Raw genomic sequence first — 22161 nt, forward strand, 5'->3', positions numbered from 1 at the left:
TATATCTTGGAAAATTTTTGCAAATATATGAGAGATCAATTCCTAGTGATAGAGTTTCTGGGTGAAAGATTCATATGCGTTTTAAAAGTCGATAGATATTTCCAAGTTGTGTTCTATTTTATACATATTTTTATTTCTAGCAACAGGGATAACACTGCTTATATTTTCCATTCATTGGAAATTAATTATTTGGAAAGCTAGGATAAGGACCCAGGGTAATTTTTGTCTTGTCGACCAGCGCTACTTATTGATTAAGATTTTCTTCTTCCTCCGATTTAAGATCTCACTTTTATTATAAATAAGTTCTCATATATCTGGCCCTATTTCTCCTCCTCAGCCCCAACAGTGATCTCCTTATTTTCTATTACCACGCTGTTTTAATTACTTAACTTCAAAATATATTTTACTATCTAGTCTTCAAATTATTCTTCCTTTTTAGTATCTTTCTGTTTTCATATATTTATTTTTTGATAAATTTTTAATATTCTCTCGAGTTTCAAGAAATCCTGGTCATATTTTTATTGCTAATACGTTGAACATTTAGGTTTATTTAGGAAGAACTGATAGTTTTATAGTGTTGATATTTTTACCTCCAAGATGATTTGTCTTTCCATTTAATTAAACTTTTAAAAGTTTACCTTTGTATAGTGTTTTAATGTGTTCTTCATGTGGGTTCTACACTTGTCATATTAAATTTATACCTAGATATTTTATCTTTTATTACTATGATGAATGGAACTTCCATTTAATTTTTAAATTGATATTGCCTGTGTGTCATATGTGGAATTATCATCTCACTGAATTCCTTTTGCTTTTCAAATTTTTGTTGATTCTTGAGATTTCTGTACATACGATTATATCATATGAAAATAATGAAAGAGGATTTACTTTTTACAAGCTGAGATTGTGCAGTTTGTGTTTGTGTAACTTTAGTTAGAGGTGTAGATTTTATGGCTGAAAGAGATCTTAAAAGTCTCTATTCCAATCCCATATGTTCAGCCTGTTCTTAGAACATTTAGGCTCAATTTTCCTTACAAAAAGCTATGGCTTTTAAAATAGGGAAATGAGTTGTTGTTACTAAATGTATAGATGGAAGTTCTGTTCTGTCTTGGCATCAGTAACATCCACAGAGACACTAACCCTCACAGATTTGTAGTCATAATAATTGTAAAGAGTAATAAAAACCATTAGCCAAAACTTGTTACACTTTTTATATGTCTGACCACCTGCTAAGTGTCTTGCATGGATTGTTATGTTCAATTCTCATTATACCCTCCAGTTACTTTTATTAATCCCTCAACTTTACACATGAAGTTCAAGGAAGTTCAACAACCTGCCCAGGGACCATAGCTAGCGGCTGATGGAGCCAGGCTACACGGCCAGAATCTGACTGTGTCACCACACTGTACTGCTTCCCAGAGCTACCCCTCCAGTGTGACATGACCCCGCTCTCCAGTCCCATTGCCTTTGTGTCTTGTATCTTGCAGTGTTATCAGACTCTCCATGGACAAACACCTCCGGATCTTGTAAGGGCAGATGCTTTGAACTTCAAGAGGTCGGACCCCCTGATTGTCGGTGTGACAACCTGTGTAAGAGCTACAGCAGTTGCTGTCATGACTTTGATGAGCTCTGTTTGAAGACAGGTAGGCAACTTTTGGGTCCTCCAGCTTCGATTAGATGTTAAAAATCTCCTGCTGTGATACACCCTGGCACTGCCACCCTGCCTCTTTCCAAACCAAACTGTGGGTTTAGTTTTGTTTCTTGAATAATTGTCACTTATATAACAAGCACACCCAGTGTGACTGTTGTTTCCACAGAAGGCCCACCCAAAGGAGGTTCTTTGCAGCTACAGTCATTATTTGGTGGTTTTGGAAGTATTCGTGGTGAGACTTTTTTTTTTTATCTTTTCCACGTCTTGCTGTCAATTCCACATTCACTGCTAGGGCACATGGCCTGAAATTTTGCATCCTTAAAGTGTTAGGGTTTTTTGTTTTTTGGTTTTTTTTTGGTATCTATCTGTCCATCTGTCTATCTGCCTGCCTGCCTGCCTGTCTGTCTGCCTGTCTGTCTGTCTATCTAAACTATCTGTGCTTGTCTGCACAGTTTCTAGCCTTTGTTTTATTTCATCTTATCCTATAGTGACTATTGGTCTACCCTGACGTTATTCCCTGTTCTCTGTGCAAGTGGAAAATCGTTATGGAATTCTACTTGGGATCATAGGCTCAGGGTAACTCTAAAGGCTTTCTGCTTTTACCTTTACCTTTCTTTTATACCGGAACAATCAGTAGAATGTATAGGCTTCCGAGTTCATGCACATGAGTCGAGAAGGAGCACGTTTGGAAACTTTTGCCATTCTACCTCCTCCGTTTCGAAGCCCTGCACTTTAGATGTGACAGTGGAGGTAACTCGCTGGCTGTCCAGTAGGCCTCTGGGCGACATGACGTGCAAACTCTGAAAAAGATGGCAGTCAACCTGGGCTGCAGGCCACTAGATCTAGAGACTCCACAGCTCCCTTGACAAGTTATTACTTCGTTTTGGAATTTTATGGTTAGATGATTCTTTCAAAAATCTAACTCCTAGTATCACGGATATTACTCAGATCCTTCAAATGATATCATTAGAATAGAGATATTATTCTTCTTTACTATAGAACTAGCCCTTAGTTTCTATGAAAACTGACATCAAATCTCTTACTAGTTCTGATTTGTTTGTGTGCCAGCCTCCCCACCCCCGCCAATAAGAGAAGTTTTGTTAGTTTGGTTTTTGTATAATACATTTCCCAAATATTTGGCCTTTTTGGGGGTCTGGGGGGGGCAGTTTACTTTCCTTTGGAACTTCTCCCAGTTTTCTTAATTGTAGGTCTCCAAACTTAAATGCTGAGAACCTTGAAAACTGGCTATGTGGATGGAACAGATGTTCTAGTAGAGTCCTTCGTCTCTAAAACATTATTCCAAACGAGCAGCCTGTGTTTACTTGGCACGGAGGGACTAACATTTTATGTTCCGTCTCTTCCTTGAGTATCTTGTCCCTGACGTGCCATCTCAGCCCTCTAGACTCCTGATCTCAGAGCTCCTTGTGAGGTTTAATGGGTCTCCTGACTCTAGCTTAGCTCTCTCCAAGTGCAGCTCTTGCCTTTCTTCCCGGGTTTAATAAATAACATTTTTAAAGTCGTTTATTTCCCTATGTATAAAGATAACATATGCCAAATGTGGAAGAATCAAATATCAAATAATAAAAACGGTGAAGGAGAAAACAAAAGTCTTTGAGATCCTACTATGCTGACACAAGCAATAAGCACAGTGTTTCAGTGTAAACTTTGACTACTCTGTGTATGTGTGTGTTTAGAATGTGTGTGTATAGTTATACAAATGTGTATATGTATACATACACTTGAGGGTATATTGTATGTATATATATATATCTTTGTGCACGTCATCCTTTTGAATGCCTACATGGTAGTCCATTGAACAGACACAACCGACTTCATTAAGTAAGTGATCGGCATTTATATTTTCTTTCATTTTTGCTATTACTAACAATGTGTCAATGAACATTATTCATGCATATTGATATTTTTGTCTATTTTCCTTAGGACAAATTCCTCGAATTTTTGGATCAAAGTATATATGCATTTTTAAATTGTAAATATATATTACAGAATTATACTTCTCAAAGTTTATATTTCTCTCAAAGGGCACAAGAGACTTTCACCACTTCCTTTTCAGTAATTCTCATTTTTAAAGTTGATGTTCTCTTATGTTAAAGTCTTTTTTTCTTACCTGATAGGTCACTTTCTTATTATCAATAAGGCTAAATACTTTTTGTGTTTATTCCTATGTTTGCTTTGAGAATTATACAGCTGACTGACTTATACCTTGCTTGTAGTTCACACCAAACCCTTAATTTTTAAAATTTCATTCTTATATGAAGTCAGTAGTTCCTAAATAAATCTAGCTAGTGAATAGTGATGCTCTTTTGTAAGCAACGGGATTTTCATATGGACTTAAGGGGGAATGAGAGTAAGTTGGTAGGTAGGATTATCTTTGAATTGGGGAGGAAAAACACTCATGATCTGCATTAGTTAAAGTAACCTTGGAAAATTGCTAACCATTGGAAAGAGCAGGTCCTGGGTAAAGGAATTCCAAGCATTTAATCTGCTTGGGAAGAGAAGGCAGTGGAAACAGGGGAGATCCAAAAAACAGAATGGAATCAGGATGCGAAGGTAATTCTAAGAGAATGGAAATTGAACAGTAGTTGCGTGGTTTTCTAGCATGGCAACTAATACACTTTATCTGTTCAGACACTCAACAATAGTCTCACTTAGCAGAATACTACTATGGAGCAAGATTGCTTTCTAAAATTGTTACCTCCACGTATAACATCTTTTCAGAGATGAAGGCTTGCAGTGTCCTTTAGCTCAGAGAAGCCAGCTTTCTAGATCATTCCGCCTCCAGCAGCAGCTCCCGCCCCCATTCCACCCTTTTACTCTCTATCAACGCCGCCCTGTTATTTTCTTCATGGCACTTAGCGCAAGCTGAAGTTCTCTTGTTTACTGGTCTACCTGCTTGGAGCTTACAGTCTAGTGGATGAAAAAGTCAAACAAAAAATACGGCACTCTCTTTAAAATAAAAATATTACTTTTCTGAATATAACCTCATGGTAGAGTTGAGCCGTAAGCTCTCCATCAAGTATGCTCAGACAGAAATCTGTAACCCGTCGACTCTGACTTCTCATTGTAGGTATGGCCCCATTTTGGTCAAAGATTGGAACTGTGACTGTTTTTAATATCCCTCTATACCCTTCATATCTTTTTAGGACTTTACTTCCAGGTGCATCTTATCGCAGCTGAGGGCCATTTAGTTGCACTATCATTTGTATTTAAATCAAGCCAGGTAAAGTTAAATAAAGCTACTTCAGAAAAGAAAAGAGCTGAGCTTTAGAGGCTATGCCTATGATGGCCTATATCCGCATTACAAACCTCAGATACCTTATATTTTGGGGGTCTTTTGGAACATTTCACAAACAGTAAGAGTTCCATTTTTTTTCCAAAGGAGCCCGATTGCATTTGGCTTTGTACTCTGATTTGAAAAATTAAGCATTCATTTTATTTGTAAGTCCTCCAAATATCATCTGGGCCTCAGGCCAACTCTAATTTCACAAGCAGATTAAATGATGTGGGATTTTAGCTCTTTTTGTTGGCAAGCCTTGCAAGCAATTGTGGCCTCTTTCATCTGGTTTGCGTGAAGCAGCGAAAGTGTTTTCTTGTGCCGATTTCAGCTGGCGGCTGGGAGTGTACTAAGGACAGATGCGGAGAAGTAAGAAATGAAGACAATGCTTGTCACTGCTCAGAGGACTGCTTGGCCAGGGGAGACTGCTGTACTAATTACCAAGTGGTTTGCAAAGGTATGTGTTTCCTTGGATTGGCTCGAGCTTTAAAAGAAGAAAACCTGGAGATGCTGCTCCAAGAGACCCTGGAAGTTGGCGATGTGACACCTTGGATAGGGGCTAGGGAGGAGGGAAAGGGCTGAAAGGGCTGTGCTTTTTCATTTCTCATACTTCTTTCTTACTTTTGCTTCCCTGCATTTCAATGATCTGCAACAACTCCAAATCCCATACTTACATGAAACCTCAGTAATGAAGAGATTTGTAAAGCTCCCATCTTGGTTTTAGGTCTGGTTTCCTAGAAGCGGAGCCTGAGACAGGAATTCTCTACGAGGAATTTGTTGAGGGAATGCCCTGCAGGAAAGTCGTATCAGGGAGCAAAAGAAGTCGGGGTGAGGGAGGCGAGCAAGGACAGGGACTGGGGGAAGTCTCACCTTGGCCTGCTCCACTGCAGGCTCTGGAAAGACAATCCCAGAGTTCTTACCTTCGAGGCCAGGGGACCTGGCTTTTGTATCCGCCGGATGTCAGCTGTAAGCGAGGCACTAGCAGCAGCCCGAGGAGGGGGTACCATCTGATAAAGAGGGTCAGGGAGCCAGCCACACGCAGATGCTGCTGACTTTGTATGGTTGATTGTAGAATATGATGGTAAATGGACTACCAGAAATATAAAAGATGCAGTTTTTGGCTTTAAGGAATTTAAGTTGCCTTGGCACCCACTTAGAGAAGTTAATGGAAAGGTCTAAGAATCTTTATGTAAAGTTTTCAAGTCACTTGTTAATGTTTAAATTAAGTCCTTCTTCCTAGCTGTAACATGGAGCATTTAAGAAGCATTTCTGTTAACCATGAGGAATATGGTCAGTAATATTGTATTAAATATGTACAGTGTCGGATGAGTACTAAACTTATTTGGGTGATGGCTTCATAAAGTATATAAATGTCTAATCACTATGTTGTACACCTGAAACTAATATAATATTATTTGTCAACTGTAATTGAAAAAAAGTTAAAAAAAGATTTTGAGGAAAAAGCAAATCAATTTTGAAACATATATAGTGTTCAGTTGTGGCAAGAGTGTATTACATTAATCCTGAGTTCGGAAAATTTCCCCTATGCAAAGCATAAATTTGATTGAGAATTTGTTTCCTTTTCCCTTTTAGTTCTCTTGTAGCAAATGTGCCAATGAGCACAAAGACTATTAGAAGAAAAATAAAGAAAAAGTCCTGCGTGTCATTGAATCATTAAACATTGGCTTTTGCTGGTTTATAATTCTAGTTTTCAGTACTTTTGTGAGGCCCATGTGTGTGTCCTGGGTTATTACATGTGGGGTAAAGCGTCCCCACTGGAAGGAACATGGACTTACTTACCTGGTTGTCAATAGTTAGAGTCTTGTGAATCAAGGAGATTTCCAATGCTCTTTACGTGGGAGCAATAGCTCTCAAGTCTTGGTCATAAATTTTACTTATGTTAAAGACTCATGATTATTATTTGTTTTAGAACAATTGAAGGCAAATGCTTTTTGATAATTTTTATTTTCTTTAAAGGAAGCCTCATTTTTTTTTATCTGACTTCTTTTCTGTTCTCTATTCTTGATAGGTATTCAGGAAAGATGCCAGTTTATGCCCCCAGATCTTGGTGGAAGATAAAAGTGAAAGATAGCATTGGTTTTTATTCCTAAACTCAAGGGCTGTACACAGATCCACTGGCAAATAATCTATTGCAATATTCCATCTGTCACCCCTGAGCATTCTGAGCCCTTCCTCACAGCTATGGGAAAGTGGCGCCGCGCTTTTTATGGCTGTGAGATGTTCAGTGGCGGAGAAAAGAATATTCCATCTAATGACCAAACGGTTTATTTCTGGAGGGAAACAAACATGAAAATCTGTTCACTGACACCACTGGCGTTTTTATCTAGAAACCGTTTAGATTCAGAAGGTTCACATAAATGCCACTTGCGGTTATTAAATCTTAGCTTTCACATCATGTATGGGTATACTTTAGGAAGCCAAACCAGACAGTAGATTTTATTTCAGAATTTCTTTCTAGATGGTGTCCCATAAACAACAATATCAACCAGGACACAGATCCTGGAACTGTACTCTTCAAAGCTCTGGATAGCATTCTAAATAAGATTCACCAATAAATCTACCCATTTTCCTTATAGGAGAGTCGCACTGGGTAGATGATGACTGTGAGGAAATAAAGACACCAGAATGCCCTGCAGGGTAAGTGTATTTTATGGATAGTATGAATGTTCATGTATTAGTTGATAAAATATTACAGGATATGGAGGAGTAAGTGGTTAAAATGTGAAACTGAAATCCTCTTATTCGGGTGAACTAATGAGAAGTTATAAGTAATTTACCAGTAAAAGCTAGAATTGACATCTTGAAGCAGTGTAATTAAAAATTTTTTTTTCCTCCTGTCACCTGTGCACACATCAGAGACTGAATATCCACCTTCGCTGAAGATTTTACAAAGTGGGTCACAATATCACTGGAGAAGGGAAAACACATTCCTGGCAGTGATTCGCTTCCTCAGAGCTTTTTCTTGAAGTGCTGCTTTTTGCTTTTTTTGGGGGGGGAGGGAGGATTATAGAACGTCTCAAAAATATCATCCAAGATGGTAACTCCGACCAGATGCTGCAGAAACTTGACAAACCACTGAAGCACTGCTTTGTTGGGGTACAGCCAAACTTGAGTGACACCCCACAGCTCAAGTGTGACCAGCATAAGGCATTTATTACGCCTTCCAGGAAACTGTTGAAAATTCATGGACCCTTAAAATGCCTGGCAGCAAATAAATTTTCAACAAATGCATTTTTATTAATGTATTTGTTTCAGTGTATTTTTGTTTTAGACAGTATAGCCTGGGACACGAAAATCCAAATATTTAGATATTGTCTTGATTTTTGTCTCCTTTTTAACTTTAATGGGCCACTTGACCTTCCTTGGTCTTTTAGAATGGGATGGCAATAGTTCCTGACTTTAAAAGTGTTCAGTTATTTTTGAGGAAAAAAACAGTCTAAGTGGTGTAAGCCCTTTTAAATGATACTAGTAGTGATAATAATGAACTCTTATATGGTATTATTCTAAGAGTTTAACATGTGATTCATTTAAAATATGCCTTATTTATTATGTAACTTCAAATAAACTCAAGCCTATACTTGCTGAATTATCAAACTATTAGAAATAGTCTTGTACATAGTTTAGTATTCTCAAGTCTGATTATACAACTGTATATTTAGCATATAACAAAGGGCCTATTTCATCAGATCCTGCCCTAGTTATATGGGTAGTCTAGTCCTTTATTAGCTTTTTAGAGATCTTCAAAAATTTCAATTATTTTTGAAATGACTTTATAATTAAGCCTAAAAGGATTTTTTTTTTATTAGTGCTTAGTTATAGTAACAGTACCATTCATTTGATATTCATTCATTCATTCATTCATTCATGTATGTGATAAATATTTATTGAAGCCTTATTAATGGTCCACAAAATAGAAAGATGAATAACATACAAACTGTGCTTTGGAACTAGTGAAGATAAACATGTTAACAGGTCATTATACCATAATATAATATATATAAATGATAAAAGAGGTATGAATCAATATCTTAAAGAAACTCAGAAGTGTGAACAACTAACATTACAGAAGAGGAAAACTGGAGCTGGGTTTTAACGAATAAAATAGGCGTTTTCCAGGTAGCAAGTAGGAGAACACCTATTCCAGGCAAATGCTACAGCTTTTTACATTGGGAAAACCTCGTTTGCCTTGTGAGAGGCAGCAGTGGGGAAGCTCATTAGAAGAGATCTGGAGTCCAGTCCCCTCCCTGGCCATTTGGTGACTTTGGTCATTTACCTCTTAGACTTCAGTTGCCACAAATGTTCTACGGCTGGCGTCCCAGGCTTGGACACATGTCCTCACTTGGTTTCGTCTTTGAAATCCTTGGTCCCCATTATTGAGAATGACTCAGATGATGGAAACTGTGTGGCAGTAATTTTTCTAAAGCTTCATGTGTTTCTATTTCAGGTTCGTTCGCCCTCCGTTAATCATCTTCTCTGTGGATGGTTTCCGGGCATCGTACGTGAAGAAGGGCAGCAAGGTCATGCCGAACATTGAGAAACTAAGTAAGTCATTTTCATACCGTGTTCTCACCTGTAACCCATGATCTGCACGGGAATGGCTCAGTGATGGACTTTGAGATCTACGGACACATACATGTATTTTCTTATTTGAAATACAAAAGTGAAGGTCATTCATGCGTTTGGTAGTTTATAAAATGGATTTCCATACCTGGAGTGATTTCCATTGGTTCTCGTGTTCTAATACCTGAACTCTGTTCCAGGGTCTTGTGGCACACACTCTCCCTACATGAGGCCTGTGTACCCCACAAAAACGTTCCCCAACTTATACACTTTGGCCACCGTAAGTATTTTTTCAAACGACGTAGATTCGAATGTCTGATTTCATTCTGAAATGACTTCAAGGGAGGTTGTTGCAACATGTTCCTTAGTGCACACAGAAAATCTTTCTGTTTCTCATCTCATCTGCCTTGGTTGTTCACAGTAAATGCCCTTTACAACTTTCTGGGTGACCGAACTTGACTGCAACTTTAAAACTGAAAACTTTTTTCAAGTACAGTTCTGTCTGAACAAAAACATTAAATCTCTCTTAAGTACTGTGGGATCTATTGTGTATTTTCTGAATTTTCAAATAAAAACGTTGAATTCAGGGCTGCTATGCTTTAATTTTCAGGTACTTTCCATTCTACCTTGCTTTCTTCTTTAAAAACATAATTTATTTATTTTGTTATTAATTTTTATTTGGTTTAGGGTAGAAATGGAACTTGGGAAAAAGGAAAAGTGTACTCAGAAATAGAAGCTTCTTTGGAGGCATACAAATAAGTAAATTTCAACCTAAAGGTTAATTTATGGTAATAAAAATTGTTATCTTATTATTTTGCCATAGTTAAAAAAGTCCAAATACTAAATTTCTTATCATCATGTCAAGTTACTCAAATGACTTATAATTAGTCCACAGATAATATTCTTGTTTGCTCAGATAGACACATATAAAGGTTATATATAACTTACGTAAATTCGAAAGCTAAATATTGCTATAAAACCTTCTATGGTAAGAACATTTATAATAGAACTAATATGTGTGGATTATTATATTGTTATTTTAACAATAAATTTCCTTTTGTTCAAAGGGGCTATATCCAGAATCACATGGAATTGTTGGCAATTCGATGTATGATCCTGTATTTGATGCCACTTTTCATCTCCGAGGGCGAGAGAAATTTAATCACAGGTGGTGGGGAGGTCAACCGGTAAGTCTTGCAATTTTTTTTTGCATGTGTGTGTCTGTGCATTGAAACATTTCATCTCCCACTTATTACCTGTGAAAAAGGTGCATATAATTTTCTCAGACTTGGCAATATTTCTGTCTTTCTATATTGTATATGTATAGGTGTGTGTACATAACATATGTGTGCATATAATATGTATGTATGTGTATATAACATTTGTATGGATATACACATATGCATATATAAGGTTTATGTAGACATACGTCTATGTGTACATATGTGTGTATGTGAGGCTATGATCATAAAAGCGTGAGGTGATAAGTGTCTTCATTAGAGTGATAGTGGTGGCAATGGTGATGCAGGGGTGAATTTCAAAAACATTTTGAGGAAGGAATAGATAGTCAGATCTTATCGATTTACTAGATTGGGGGTACAGTGAAAAATAGAAGTCAATGACTATGATTATGCTAAAATTTTGGCACAGGTGCCACATGAACAGAAACAGGGAAACATGGTGCAAAGGGAACTCTGTTAAACCTATGATAAAGTCATGAATTGTTTTGTTTAATCCATTTTTTTAAAGTCCTGGAAATTCCATACAATATGTGGAATTCTACATTGACTCCAGACCGGCAAATTAATACTTTACTCAGATCAAATGGCTGAGCAAAATGTAAAAAGAGGTGTAAGTGGCTTCCTATATTTCCTGTGACTGTGTGTATGGTTAGGTAGCTTGCTTGAGTCAGACGTGAGCTGCGGCTGTTGAATGAGCAGAACTGAGCTAAGTGCACGTGACCTTGGGCAGAAGGAGCAGCATCCCCACAGAAACACATCCCAGCACATGCAGTCAATCAGGAACATGTGGAAGGATGGCAAATGGTTCCATCTCACGTCAGCTCTGGAGGCTGAGGCTCCCTGGAGCCTTGGTTAGGAAGGAGGGCTGGGAGGCCGCTGTGCAATCTTCCATGGCAAGAACAGTGGGCAGCATCTACACATGTCCATGTATCTACCCTGCCTAAATGACCTTATACCTGGAAATGTTTGCTACAATTTATGAGCAAAATAGAGAATACAAAGTAAGAAAAAAAATGATGTTGCTCTATGAGAAAAGGTCATTTGTGATAAAAATATTCATATTGCATAATAAATCAATATGCAAGTTTAAATATGGACTTTTCATTTTTTTTGTTTTTTGTTTTTTTTTTTTTAAATAAATGTCGGAAGACCTCTCGTATGTCTGCAGATGTGCTTCCTCATAGTAGAGGTTCTGATTCTACTGACCTGACTCAGGCCGGACTCCCGGAAGTCTACAATGACCTCTGTTGTGAGCACAGTGAAATTTGTTTACAGGGTGGATTTCACAAACAAAGTTTATGATACAGGACCAGTTTATGTGTAAATAAAGTGATTGAAATTAGACCTCTGTGAAGCTGTTGTTAGTTGGCCTTTTATATTAATTTTGTCATGGAAGCGAACTTGCCTGAAACCGCAAAGGATATAGAGATAAACAGTAATTTTATCGAATTGGATCACCTTGCCCCACGTGTTGACATTAGGGTTCCTCTGGGTTGGCATGACTCAGGAGATGAGTCCACATAGTCATTAACTGCTGCAGAAACAGAGCAGAGGGAACGCTGTTAACCTGCCCAGTGAAGTGAAGTCTCTGTTTTGGCCATTCGCCTCTTTCCTCACTAAACTCTCAAAGCTGACACATTTGACCAAGTTTAGTACTTTCCTACAGTTGACCAAGATTTGTGGTGAAACCGATTTGTGTTTCTATCTTCTTGGACAAGAGGCCATCGTGAGAATTCCAAGGAGCATAGTAGCTATCATTTAAAACCCTATTTTATTGAAATTTGGCATAGAGAAAGAACATATGGACAGAAACTATAAGAAACTACAGTATAAGAAATTGTAAGTATAAAAAAGTTGAGCTTTAATAAATAGTCCTCAAACACTGATATATCCTCTCAGAGGCTTGCACATTTCACGAAAGCATTAGTGAAAAATGATCGGAGTAGAGAAAACATTTATAAAAATATTTATTAAAATATGTATATAAAATAAAAATCTTACATAATCAAATTAAACTCAATTAATTTTCACTGAGTGATTCAACCATGAGAGACATTTGGCTAACTAATATAGGGTCAGATTACATGGGGAATAAGTGCTACTCTTATCCTAGTTTAAAATCCAATAGATGAGACGAGGCATATTTGTACAGTGTGTCCATATGAAAATTTGAATCTCACCATTAGGCTTCCAAAAATAATTTCTACAATTTAATTTCATCTTTTTTAACCCTGTTATAGCCACCTCAGCAAAGTCATGTCTGCTTTTAATTTGTTAATCTCAAGAGTGTGCAATTAAAAGTTGTCATTTCCCATATAACCCTATATTTCTCATACACATTTTAATGAGATTCCTTTTCTTGTTGTTTTAAAGTTGGACTTCTTTTTTCTCATTACAAAAGTGTTCCATACTCTTAATCTTAATGGAGTTTTTAATTGCGTTTGTTTCTTCGAATAATCTCTCTGTTATCATCCTGCAATTTTTAATACTAAGATAGCTCAGAGAAAAAATTCCCTGTTCAGTTTAAATCTGGACTCAGCAAAGTGGAGAATAAATGAGACTTCAAGGGACCTGCTATATGTGGAGATCTGAGAAAGAAGTCTAACCCTCCCCCCACCGCCCCATGATGCAAGCCTTCCAAAGCCATAATTTTCAGAGTAAGGCATTTCTAAGAGGAGCAGATGCATTCTTATCACTTCTCAAATTGCTAGGCCTACTGTTGTTTTCTGCCAGTATTGTGATGCAATGTGTCCCGAGGTCATCCTTGTGAGTTACTGTAGTATAAAAATGCAAGAGAGAGACAGTGGAGAGAAGAAGAATGACATTAGAGTGAACTTCTAGGCCAAAGGGACTGGCCTGATGGGAAGTACAAGTCGTTTGCTTACCTCTTTTTGTCTATTTTGTTATCTAGCTAGTGAAAGGCTTTTCTTTTTTTTTTTTTTCCAGGAAAATTTTATGATTTGCTTACCTCTTTTTGTCTATTTCATTATCTAGCTAGTGAAAGGCTTTCCCCCCTACCCCCGGCCTCCCCAAGAAAATTTTACTTTTTTTTTTTTTAATTCTGTGGTTTCTTTTCCATGTACTGCTATAAATCTGTATTTTTTCCCCCCTTCTTTTTACTATATTTTAACTTACTTTGGATGGACTCTGCTCAACTGGCCCCTTTACTACTAGACTCTTATTTATCTTTCAAATTTCAGTTGAAATATCTGTCCCCAGGTAGCTACGCCCCCACCTCTCGCCACCCACCTAGCCCTAGTTAAGCTCAGGGATCCTCCTTTGGGTTTTCATATTATTTCTAGCATAAATTTGACCATATCCTTTTGACATTATTCACAAGTCTGCTTTAGACTGTGGGCTCCATGGGAGAAGGGACTTAATTTATTTACCTCTTTATTCTGATGACCTAACCCATAGCCTGATACATTAGGTGTCCCACTCCTATGTTTTCGATTGATCTGTTCTGCACCCCTGCCTGAGGCCTGTTTGCCTGTACTTCCTATAGTTTATCACTTACCTTCTTTGGCCCTAACCATCCAGAAAGAGCCACACCGGTCCACAGTCTCCTGCTGCCTCCTCCAGCCCCCACATCTTCAGTTTGTTTTGACTCTTGAATCACAGTGATTGATTTACTCCTGCTGATACTAGGGCCCCATCCATCCCTCTGGTCTCATAGAATTCAGTTTATCCTAGCTCTGTGCCTTTGAATGCAAATGAATAATTTCCCTGCAAAGAACTGCTAGAAGGACTACAAAAATTATTCATGTTTTTGAAAAATGTTTTTTACTTATTTTCTTTTTCAAAACTTTCCCCCTTCTCCCACAGCTGCATACATCATTTGAGAAGGTGTTGGATTTCACATTTAAATCTTTCTGGTCCCAGTGAGAAAGCTTATTATTATTTTTATTTCTGATAACATATCGAGAAGGTACAATATTATTCCCACTTGTCCTCTTTTCAAAATGTAGCATCTAGGACACAAATGTTGAAAACTGCCTCTAGATACAGCAAGGAAATGGAAGAAATATTGGGATTAAAGGCGAGAAGGCTAAACCCAGTGTCTTCTCAGATCATTTTTTAAACAATTCTTTTTTAGCAGTGTCGTTTTGCCAAGCTCTAAGGAAATTCATATTACATTCAAATTCAGAGAAATCAAAATTCTATTTTTCTGAATTAAGGAAGAACTAGGATGTCTCTCTGTCCCCCTCTCCCCCTTAACTCCTGAGGCTCCTTTTCACTTCTTTTGGACCAACGATTTCGTGCCGCCCCCCCCTTTTTTAATCTCTGTAATTACTAGATTTAACTACTCAGTTCTGAAAGATAATATGTACATATGACCCGCAAAGGAACTTTTATAGCTACTCATGATCTGGTTTAACTTAACGAACTTTATGATTTAACTTCCTATCATTTGCTAAACTTGACAGATCGGCTTCATTACTGCTAGGATCTTTCTATTTGAGATTTGTAAATGTGATTTTTTAAATTTCAAACATTCTCTCATATTTGTTCACTTTTTTGCCCTTTTCTGACCATGCTCCCAATTTCCTTTTGGAAAATATGGTTGACGTGACTTTTACCAAGAAATGGAGAGAATTTTTTTGCTCTTTTTTTTTTTTTTTTGAGAAGTAAAAAATTTTGAACCTTCACGTTGTCTTCATAGTTCACATTACTTTATATAATTGGTTGAATTTTTTTTTTTCTGATTACAAAGATGTGAACTGTCATTGTCAAAATGTTGAGAAGTACAGAAAAGTATAAGAACAAATGGTCCTGATTTCGCCATCAGGATGATTTTAGGGTACCCACTTCTGTCCTCTTCTCTCCCAAAGCTCTCTCCTCGCACCATCACAAAGACGGCTTTTGGTGAGCTTTTCCCTCGAGCGATGGTTACTGAGCTAAAAGTTATTTATAGGGCTTCCTGTTGCCCAGATAATGCCAACATCAGCATGTATTCCACAATACAACTTTTGAAAGTGCAGGCTCATCATTCGACAAAAGTGCATTTCAAAATAATTCCAGTAGAAAACCCCAGATTGATCTTACATTTTCATATCTGCCAAATATTGCCCAGGACAACTTGGCTGGAAATAACAAGGCACTCGATCTTCTAGGAAGTTGTTTGGATGTAAATACGCTCAGCATGTTTTCCCTGAAATTAAAATCAGCGTGAAAATAGATTATTTAACATAAGAAACTGATCTCTTAAGGATCTGGCATGGCTTTTAAGCCCCTGTGGGGTGTCCAGCACTTAGTTTGAATGCATCTTCTTGCTAGTGGGGGCACTGGAATAAGAATGAATGGAACTGCAGGGTACATTTTGAATCCTACTAGGGCTGGGGTGGCCTGGGCATGCCGGCATTTGTACATAAAGTGGAAAGATACCCTAGACCAAACCCTGGAAAGGCACTTGGAGCAACCGGAGATCCTTATCTCTCTGCTCCATCCCAATAGGACCAGGCCCCCACCTCTCCTGTGCTGATGACATTCACTAGTGTCTCAGACCTCCACAGATCTGAGAGGGCACGGGAGGGCACATATGCTCTCCTGCCCCATCCCTTACTTGCCAGCTGAGGCAGCTGTTATTTGCGGGGCTAGGGATTTTCAATCTCTCCAAGGAGCTGGGGATATTAGTAAAACTCTCCCAAGCCAGGCATCTCAGACCTTTCCGAAATCATGGCCAAGCTCTATGCTCCACACCTCCCAATTACCCCTTGGATCAAAAAACAAAGATTTTCACTGGAGTCAGTAAAATACTCTTAAAATCTGGATGCAATGAAACCGGAAAAGGGAGTGGCTGCAATTCCTAGACCATTTTTACTTTGGTCTTATAACAAACAAGCCACAATTCTCTTTCCTGTTTGCCTCCTAAAGTGGGTGGGTTTCTTCTCACAGACTCCTGTTCAGTGGGACACTGGCCATCCTGAGCTGTTTTTAATGTTCCTGAGATAACTGGATTATACTGATTTCCATTATTGCATAATAATTAAGATTATACTTGATCGAGGGTTTATCAAATACTAAGACACTGTTTTAAGAACTTTAAGTGTATTTACTCCTTAAAGCTTAGAATAATCCTACGTGCTAGGTAATATTATCTATATTTAAAGGAAACTGAAGCACAAAGAGCTTAAGTTATTTGCTGGAAGACCACATGGCTGGTAAATGACAGAGGCAAGGCTTAAAAATCCAGCTATCTAGTTGCAGAGCTCAGGTTCTTAACTGCCATATTTTCTGTCTCCCAACAGCATGAACTAAAAAGCATATTTAAAAAGCCTTAAGGAAATGCTTGGTTCACCTAACTTATTCCAGGAACTTATTTCTAAAATCCCATTTACTAAAAGGTTAAGTAAAAGATACAAGGGAAAAATCCAGAATAAAAAACAGCCCCTTTTTCTTTTCATTCACCTAGCTTAAAACAAAACAAGACAAAACTAGGTTCCAATGTCCTGGCATCTGTGTGCCAAATTGGGGTTCTCCTCTGCAGATTTTCAGTAATTAAGGAAACATATGGTCCACTCCTGGGTCCTTTGATAAGCAGAATTCTGCCATTTAAGTGTGATGTTCAAAACAATGACCTTACGAGACAGGTACGGACGAGACTTTTGAAATGAAATAAAAGTTTAAAAAATGCCACTAGAATTATAGCAGTGCTTTTGAAAGCTTTTGCAGAGAACATATCGAATAACATTTATGGAAATAATGATTCTGATTTCCAGATGTGAAAAAAAAAATGGTTGCAAATAATGTGAAATTTATGGTGTGTTGTTGGTAAAGTATAAGATATCTGATCTATTTTAAAACCTTTTTCTTCTTTGACCAAAACTCAGAACATATTATAAGCCTCTTATATTTTCCTCATTAGCTATGGATTACAGCCACCAAGCAAGGGGTGAAAGCTGGGACATTCTTCTGGTCTGTGTAAGTAACCTTCATTTTGTCAATGTTTGTAGAATTATAGTTATGATTCGATTTATGAAACATTAATTCCATTTTATTTCATTTTAGTTAAATGTAAAAGTCTTTGAACTTCTGAATATTTTCTTATTCAAAATAACCTTCCAGTTTTTTTTTAGAGGTCCTCTTTCTGTCCCTCCTTCTGCCACCTTCCCCTACCCTCTCTTCCTCTTTCATCTTTTTTTCCATCTTTCCTTAATAGAATGTAATGGAGATTTTTTCTTTTCTTTGTCTAGTCATTCTTTAAGTTTCTCTGTCTCTGTTTATAGATGTTTGTTTGTTTGTTTGTTTGTTTTTTATAACTTGCCACCCAGGGAATGTTAGTTTCTCTTAGACGATTTATTGCTGTGGTTTCCATGATCATTTTTCTATAAATATTTGATAACGTGCTATATTTGTTTCAGTTCACTTTAAAAATTTAGTGTAGTCTCATTTAGTATAGTCGCCTAGAGATTGGCTTTTGCAGAAGGGAGAGAAGAGGAAGCCTCTGTTTCACCCTACTGAACTTCAAGATTTCCCTAATTAAAATAATGGGACCACTACTCTTCCCCACAGAGGTGATGGGGAGATTAGTAATTAATGTTCATGAAATAGTAGAAATGTACCAAATAAAAGTGTCAACATGTTGATTATTTTTAAGGCTCCTTAGTAAGGAAAGGAATCTGTTTCTACTTTCACGGGGATTTTGTTCCCACTGAGATGTTCTTTCCATCTTTTTTTTTTTTTTTTTAAACCACCTAAAGCTATTTCCATGTTTGCCTCGTATTCCTTAACAAAAATCTGACTATTCTGTAATAGTAGTGTGCTGACAGCAATCACAGGTTTAAATTAATCCAGAATGGTACTGTCTATATTCTCCAAATTCAGGAATGAAAGTAGCTTTTTCAGATTTGGAGAGCTAAGTTGAAATTGGGTTTGGTGATTTAAAGCTAAGCTAGAGTATCTCTTTAAAAGTCTTTTTTCCTTTTTTAAAAAAAGATTTTCTGAGTGGAGAAATAAGTGTGGATATGCTAGACATGACACTGCTTCTCGTAAATGGCATGTTGATTTACCAATTTAATCTTATGCATTATGTTTTTTTAACCCTTGACCGTCACAGATGCTTATAGGGTGATTTCTTTTGCTCCACAACGTTATTTGCCTGGCAAAATGGAGCAGAGCCAACAATACAATTAATACTTAATCCCCACCCTCCCCACTCCCCTCAAACTGCTGCAAAGTTTCATTGAAAAGGCCCAGTGTTCTGGTTCTGAATGGCAATTTTTTCCACCCATTTCAAATCACTTATAAGAAGGTGGCTTTTGTGTGCTCCAAAGATGTCTATAGTTTTGCTTTGCTTTTCAGACTATTCTTCTCATATCTCTATATCTTGGAAGTGACTTGGGTTCATTTTTTTCTTTTTAAAAAATCTTTTTATAACTTAAAAAAAAAAGCATGGTCATATTTCCAGTTATTTAATGGAATATATGTCAAGGAAATTTATACATGGTACATTCTGAAATTTTTTAAATTTAAAACCAGATTCAAATCATAGACTTAGAAGGCCATCTTTTTACCATGGTGCTGTACTACAATGGAGAATTATTCTTGTTTTCTTTTTAAATGATAGTGTTTCATTTCAAAATCATCCTCAGCTGATGCTCCATTATATTCTTTTGTGTCAATTTATATCCAGGGGCAGTAATTTCCTTTATATATGAGTGTTTAGATTGATTCTAACCACAGTTCTGCCACTTAATAGATTGCTGACCTTGGACAACTGATTTACTCTCTCAATAAATTGATGGCCTCGTCTTTGAATAGGAATGGTAGTATCTTCATCATAGCATGTTGGGAAGATAGAATGAGTTAATTCATTTAAAGTGCTTTGTAGAATACTTAGTATTCTACATAGAGAACAACGAATAAATGGTTTCCATTTTTCATTCACGTTATTTCTTTCGACATTGACTAGACCATGGCTATATATGTCTTAAGGTAATTTGTTCTCCCTTATCGTTAAATACCTCACCTAGTCCTTTATTTTCTATTCCTCCTTTCTTTTCCTTCTTTTTCTGACCATGTCTAATATACTAGCTCTCATGACAAATTCTTTATCAATCAATCTGTGATGGTAAAGGCAAAAATATGAACCCTGCTTCCCTTTCTGTTTGGACATACATTCTTTGTCAGATTTGTTTATGCTGACTCTGAATTGTATTTTAAACACTGACGGGTAATGGCCATGTCTTTTTGGTCTGCGGTTATTCTACAAAGATTATCTAGAACTACTAGGAAATTTAGAGATCACTTTGTTCAGTACCTCATTTTCGAGATTGGAACACCAAGGCTTAGAGGGGTAAAGTGTGCCCAGGACCACACTTATGATGGATCCTCATATTTCTAAAGTTCTCATCTTATCATCTTACCACATACACACTCAGCCCCTGCCCAGAAAATGATAATCACAGGCTTATCATTCCAAGCAGAGAATGGTGACTCCTCTGTAATCGTCTTTTTGTAGGAGTATCTTGTATCTTTATTCATATTCACACAAATGCCTCGAACATAATAAGCTTTTAAAATATTTCATGAATGATTGTATCATCTCTTTGGACCTGTGAATTCAGTACCTTATGATGAAAGCTAACATTTTTCTAAACTCTTTCTCTCTGCCAGATACTATTCTAAGTGCTTTGCATATACTACTTCTTTTAATTCTTACAACAACCTTATGAGATAGGAATTATTATTATCATCATTTTATAGAGGCACAGAAAGGTTAGACAACTTGGCAAAGTCTCACCAACACATGTGGAGTCAGGATTCAAACCCAGGTATTCTGGCCTCTGAGCTGTGATTTTATTTCTTGCCCCCTGCTGATCAAGCACACTATCCAATGAAGGCATTCAAGGGTGAACTTTCTGAGCTTGACACAAACTAATAGCTTGTATTTTTCCATTAGCATCAAGTGAGTTCATCAGAGTCCATTTGTGTGACTTAACACCAATTACATAAAATAAAGCAACTTGCAGGTGCACTAAGATAAAATGAAAAGGCAACAGCATTTGCTTTCTTTTTTAAGTTAGGAAAGAATTCAAAATATGTAATTATTTTGTTCAGATACAGGGGATTTCTAAGGCTGAAGAATTAAATACCTTAAGTGATTAACCTGGCTTCGATATCCCAATTTCTAATTCAATTATAGGATATAATACACAGGGTCACATTTATTCAATAGCATTGGGATTTGTTTAAATTAGGACTCGTTTTATGGTAAACATGATTTTTTCTGGGCTGGTAGGATAGTTTTAGACAGAAAGGGAGCCAGAGGAACAACAAATCTATCTATCAGAAGGCTGGAGTTGGTGGGGGTGGGGATGAGGGGAGGCCGCTTGATTAGAACTCTTGCCAACTCTGGCCTTCTAATGTGGCCCTGAAATTTTATCTTTCTCCTTGCTCTCCCTTGCTCACATCCACTAAGAATAAAAGCGTAAATGGCTCCACCAACATCCCATGGTAAATTTTCAATAGAGTTTATTTTTCAGAGCAGTTTCAGGCTCACAGAAAAATTGAGCAGTGAGTAAAGAGATTTCCTATATACCCTTTCCCCCAACACATGCACAGCCCCCCCGCCCCATTATGAACATACTCTACCAGAGTGGGACATTGGTTACAATCGATGAACCTATATTGATGCATCATTATTGCCCAGAGACCATAGTTTTTACTAGGATTCACTCTTGGCCACAATCATCTTTACTAACTATAAGTAAACTTGGGCTTTAGTTTGAATTCATCAAAAATATGCTGTAATGGCTAGTCTTGGATGAGGGAGCAGCAGAAAAGCCTATTGTTCTCCTTGTTAAGAAAGAATAAGAAAATCTCCCTATAAATAAAGATATCACTCAGCTTGTGAGCATCTTAACGTAACTCAGCCCAGGATATGGTGCTATCATGTTAGTCGAGAACTCTTAAAGCGAGTGCCAGATTTAATGTAATTATATTTTCAACAGAAGAATGAGACTTAAACACAAAAGTCACTGTGGATGAAGATTATATCCTTTCTGTCAGTCTCATAATTATATAGACCCATTCCTGATAGATTTTTATAGAGCTAGAAAAGATTTCAAGAATACCTTTCTAACCCCATTATTTATAGAGTAGGAACTTAAAGTTTCAGATTAAATTATGTTTCTAAAGGCATATAGCTATTTAGAGACAGAATGATAACTAATTCTGATCACTAATAAAAATAAGGTGTTTTTTTTTTCTTTTAGCGCTTGCTATGTGCTAGGCTCTGTATATGCCCTTTGCTTGTTTGTTCTTATTTTATTCTTACAACCAAGTAGTACAGTGTGCTTGGCTATTATCTTTATTTTACTGATGAATATACCGAGGCTGAGAGAGGTCAAAGAGATCTAAAGTTCAAGAGAGGTCACACCACCTGCAAGAGG

At 37.2% G+C, this 22161-nt stretch overlaps 1 protein-coding gene across 5 annotated transcripts in view; it reads left to right on the forward strand.

Annotated features, from left to right (window-relative positions):
- The window catches only part of ENPP2 (ectonucleotide pyrophosphatase/phosphodiesterase 2), a 96998-nt gene that overhangs the window by 33306 nt on the left and 41531 nt on the right, over nucleotides 1-22161 (forward strand). For all 5 annotated transcript variants that reach the window (XM_025050163.1, XM_025050162.1, XM_006916592.3 and 2 more), the window contains exons 3-9: nucleotides 1488-1643; nucleotides 5278-5403; nucleotides 7544-7604; nucleotides 9412-9509; nucleotides 9728-9807; nucleotides 10595-10714; nucleotides 17634-17689. In XM_025050163.1, the coding sequence (XP_024905931.1) occupies nucleotides 1488-1643; nucleotides 5278-5403; nucleotides 7544-7604; nucleotides 9412-9509; nucleotides 9728-9807; nucleotides 10595-10714; nucleotides 17634-17689 (697 nt within the window). The remainder of the gene's footprint in view (nucleotides 1-1487; nucleotides 1644-5277; nucleotides 5404-7543; nucleotides 7605-9411; nucleotides 9510-9727; nucleotides 9808-10594; nucleotides 10715-17633; nucleotides 17690-22161) is intronic.

Source organism: Pteropus alecto, unplaced genomic scaffold (genome assembly GCF_000325575.1).
Source record: "Pteropus alecto unplaced genomic scaffold, ASM32557v1 scaffold164, whole genome shotgun sequence".
NCBI lineage: Eukaryota > Metazoa > Chordata > Mammalia > Chiroptera > Pteropodidae > Pteropus > Pteropus alecto.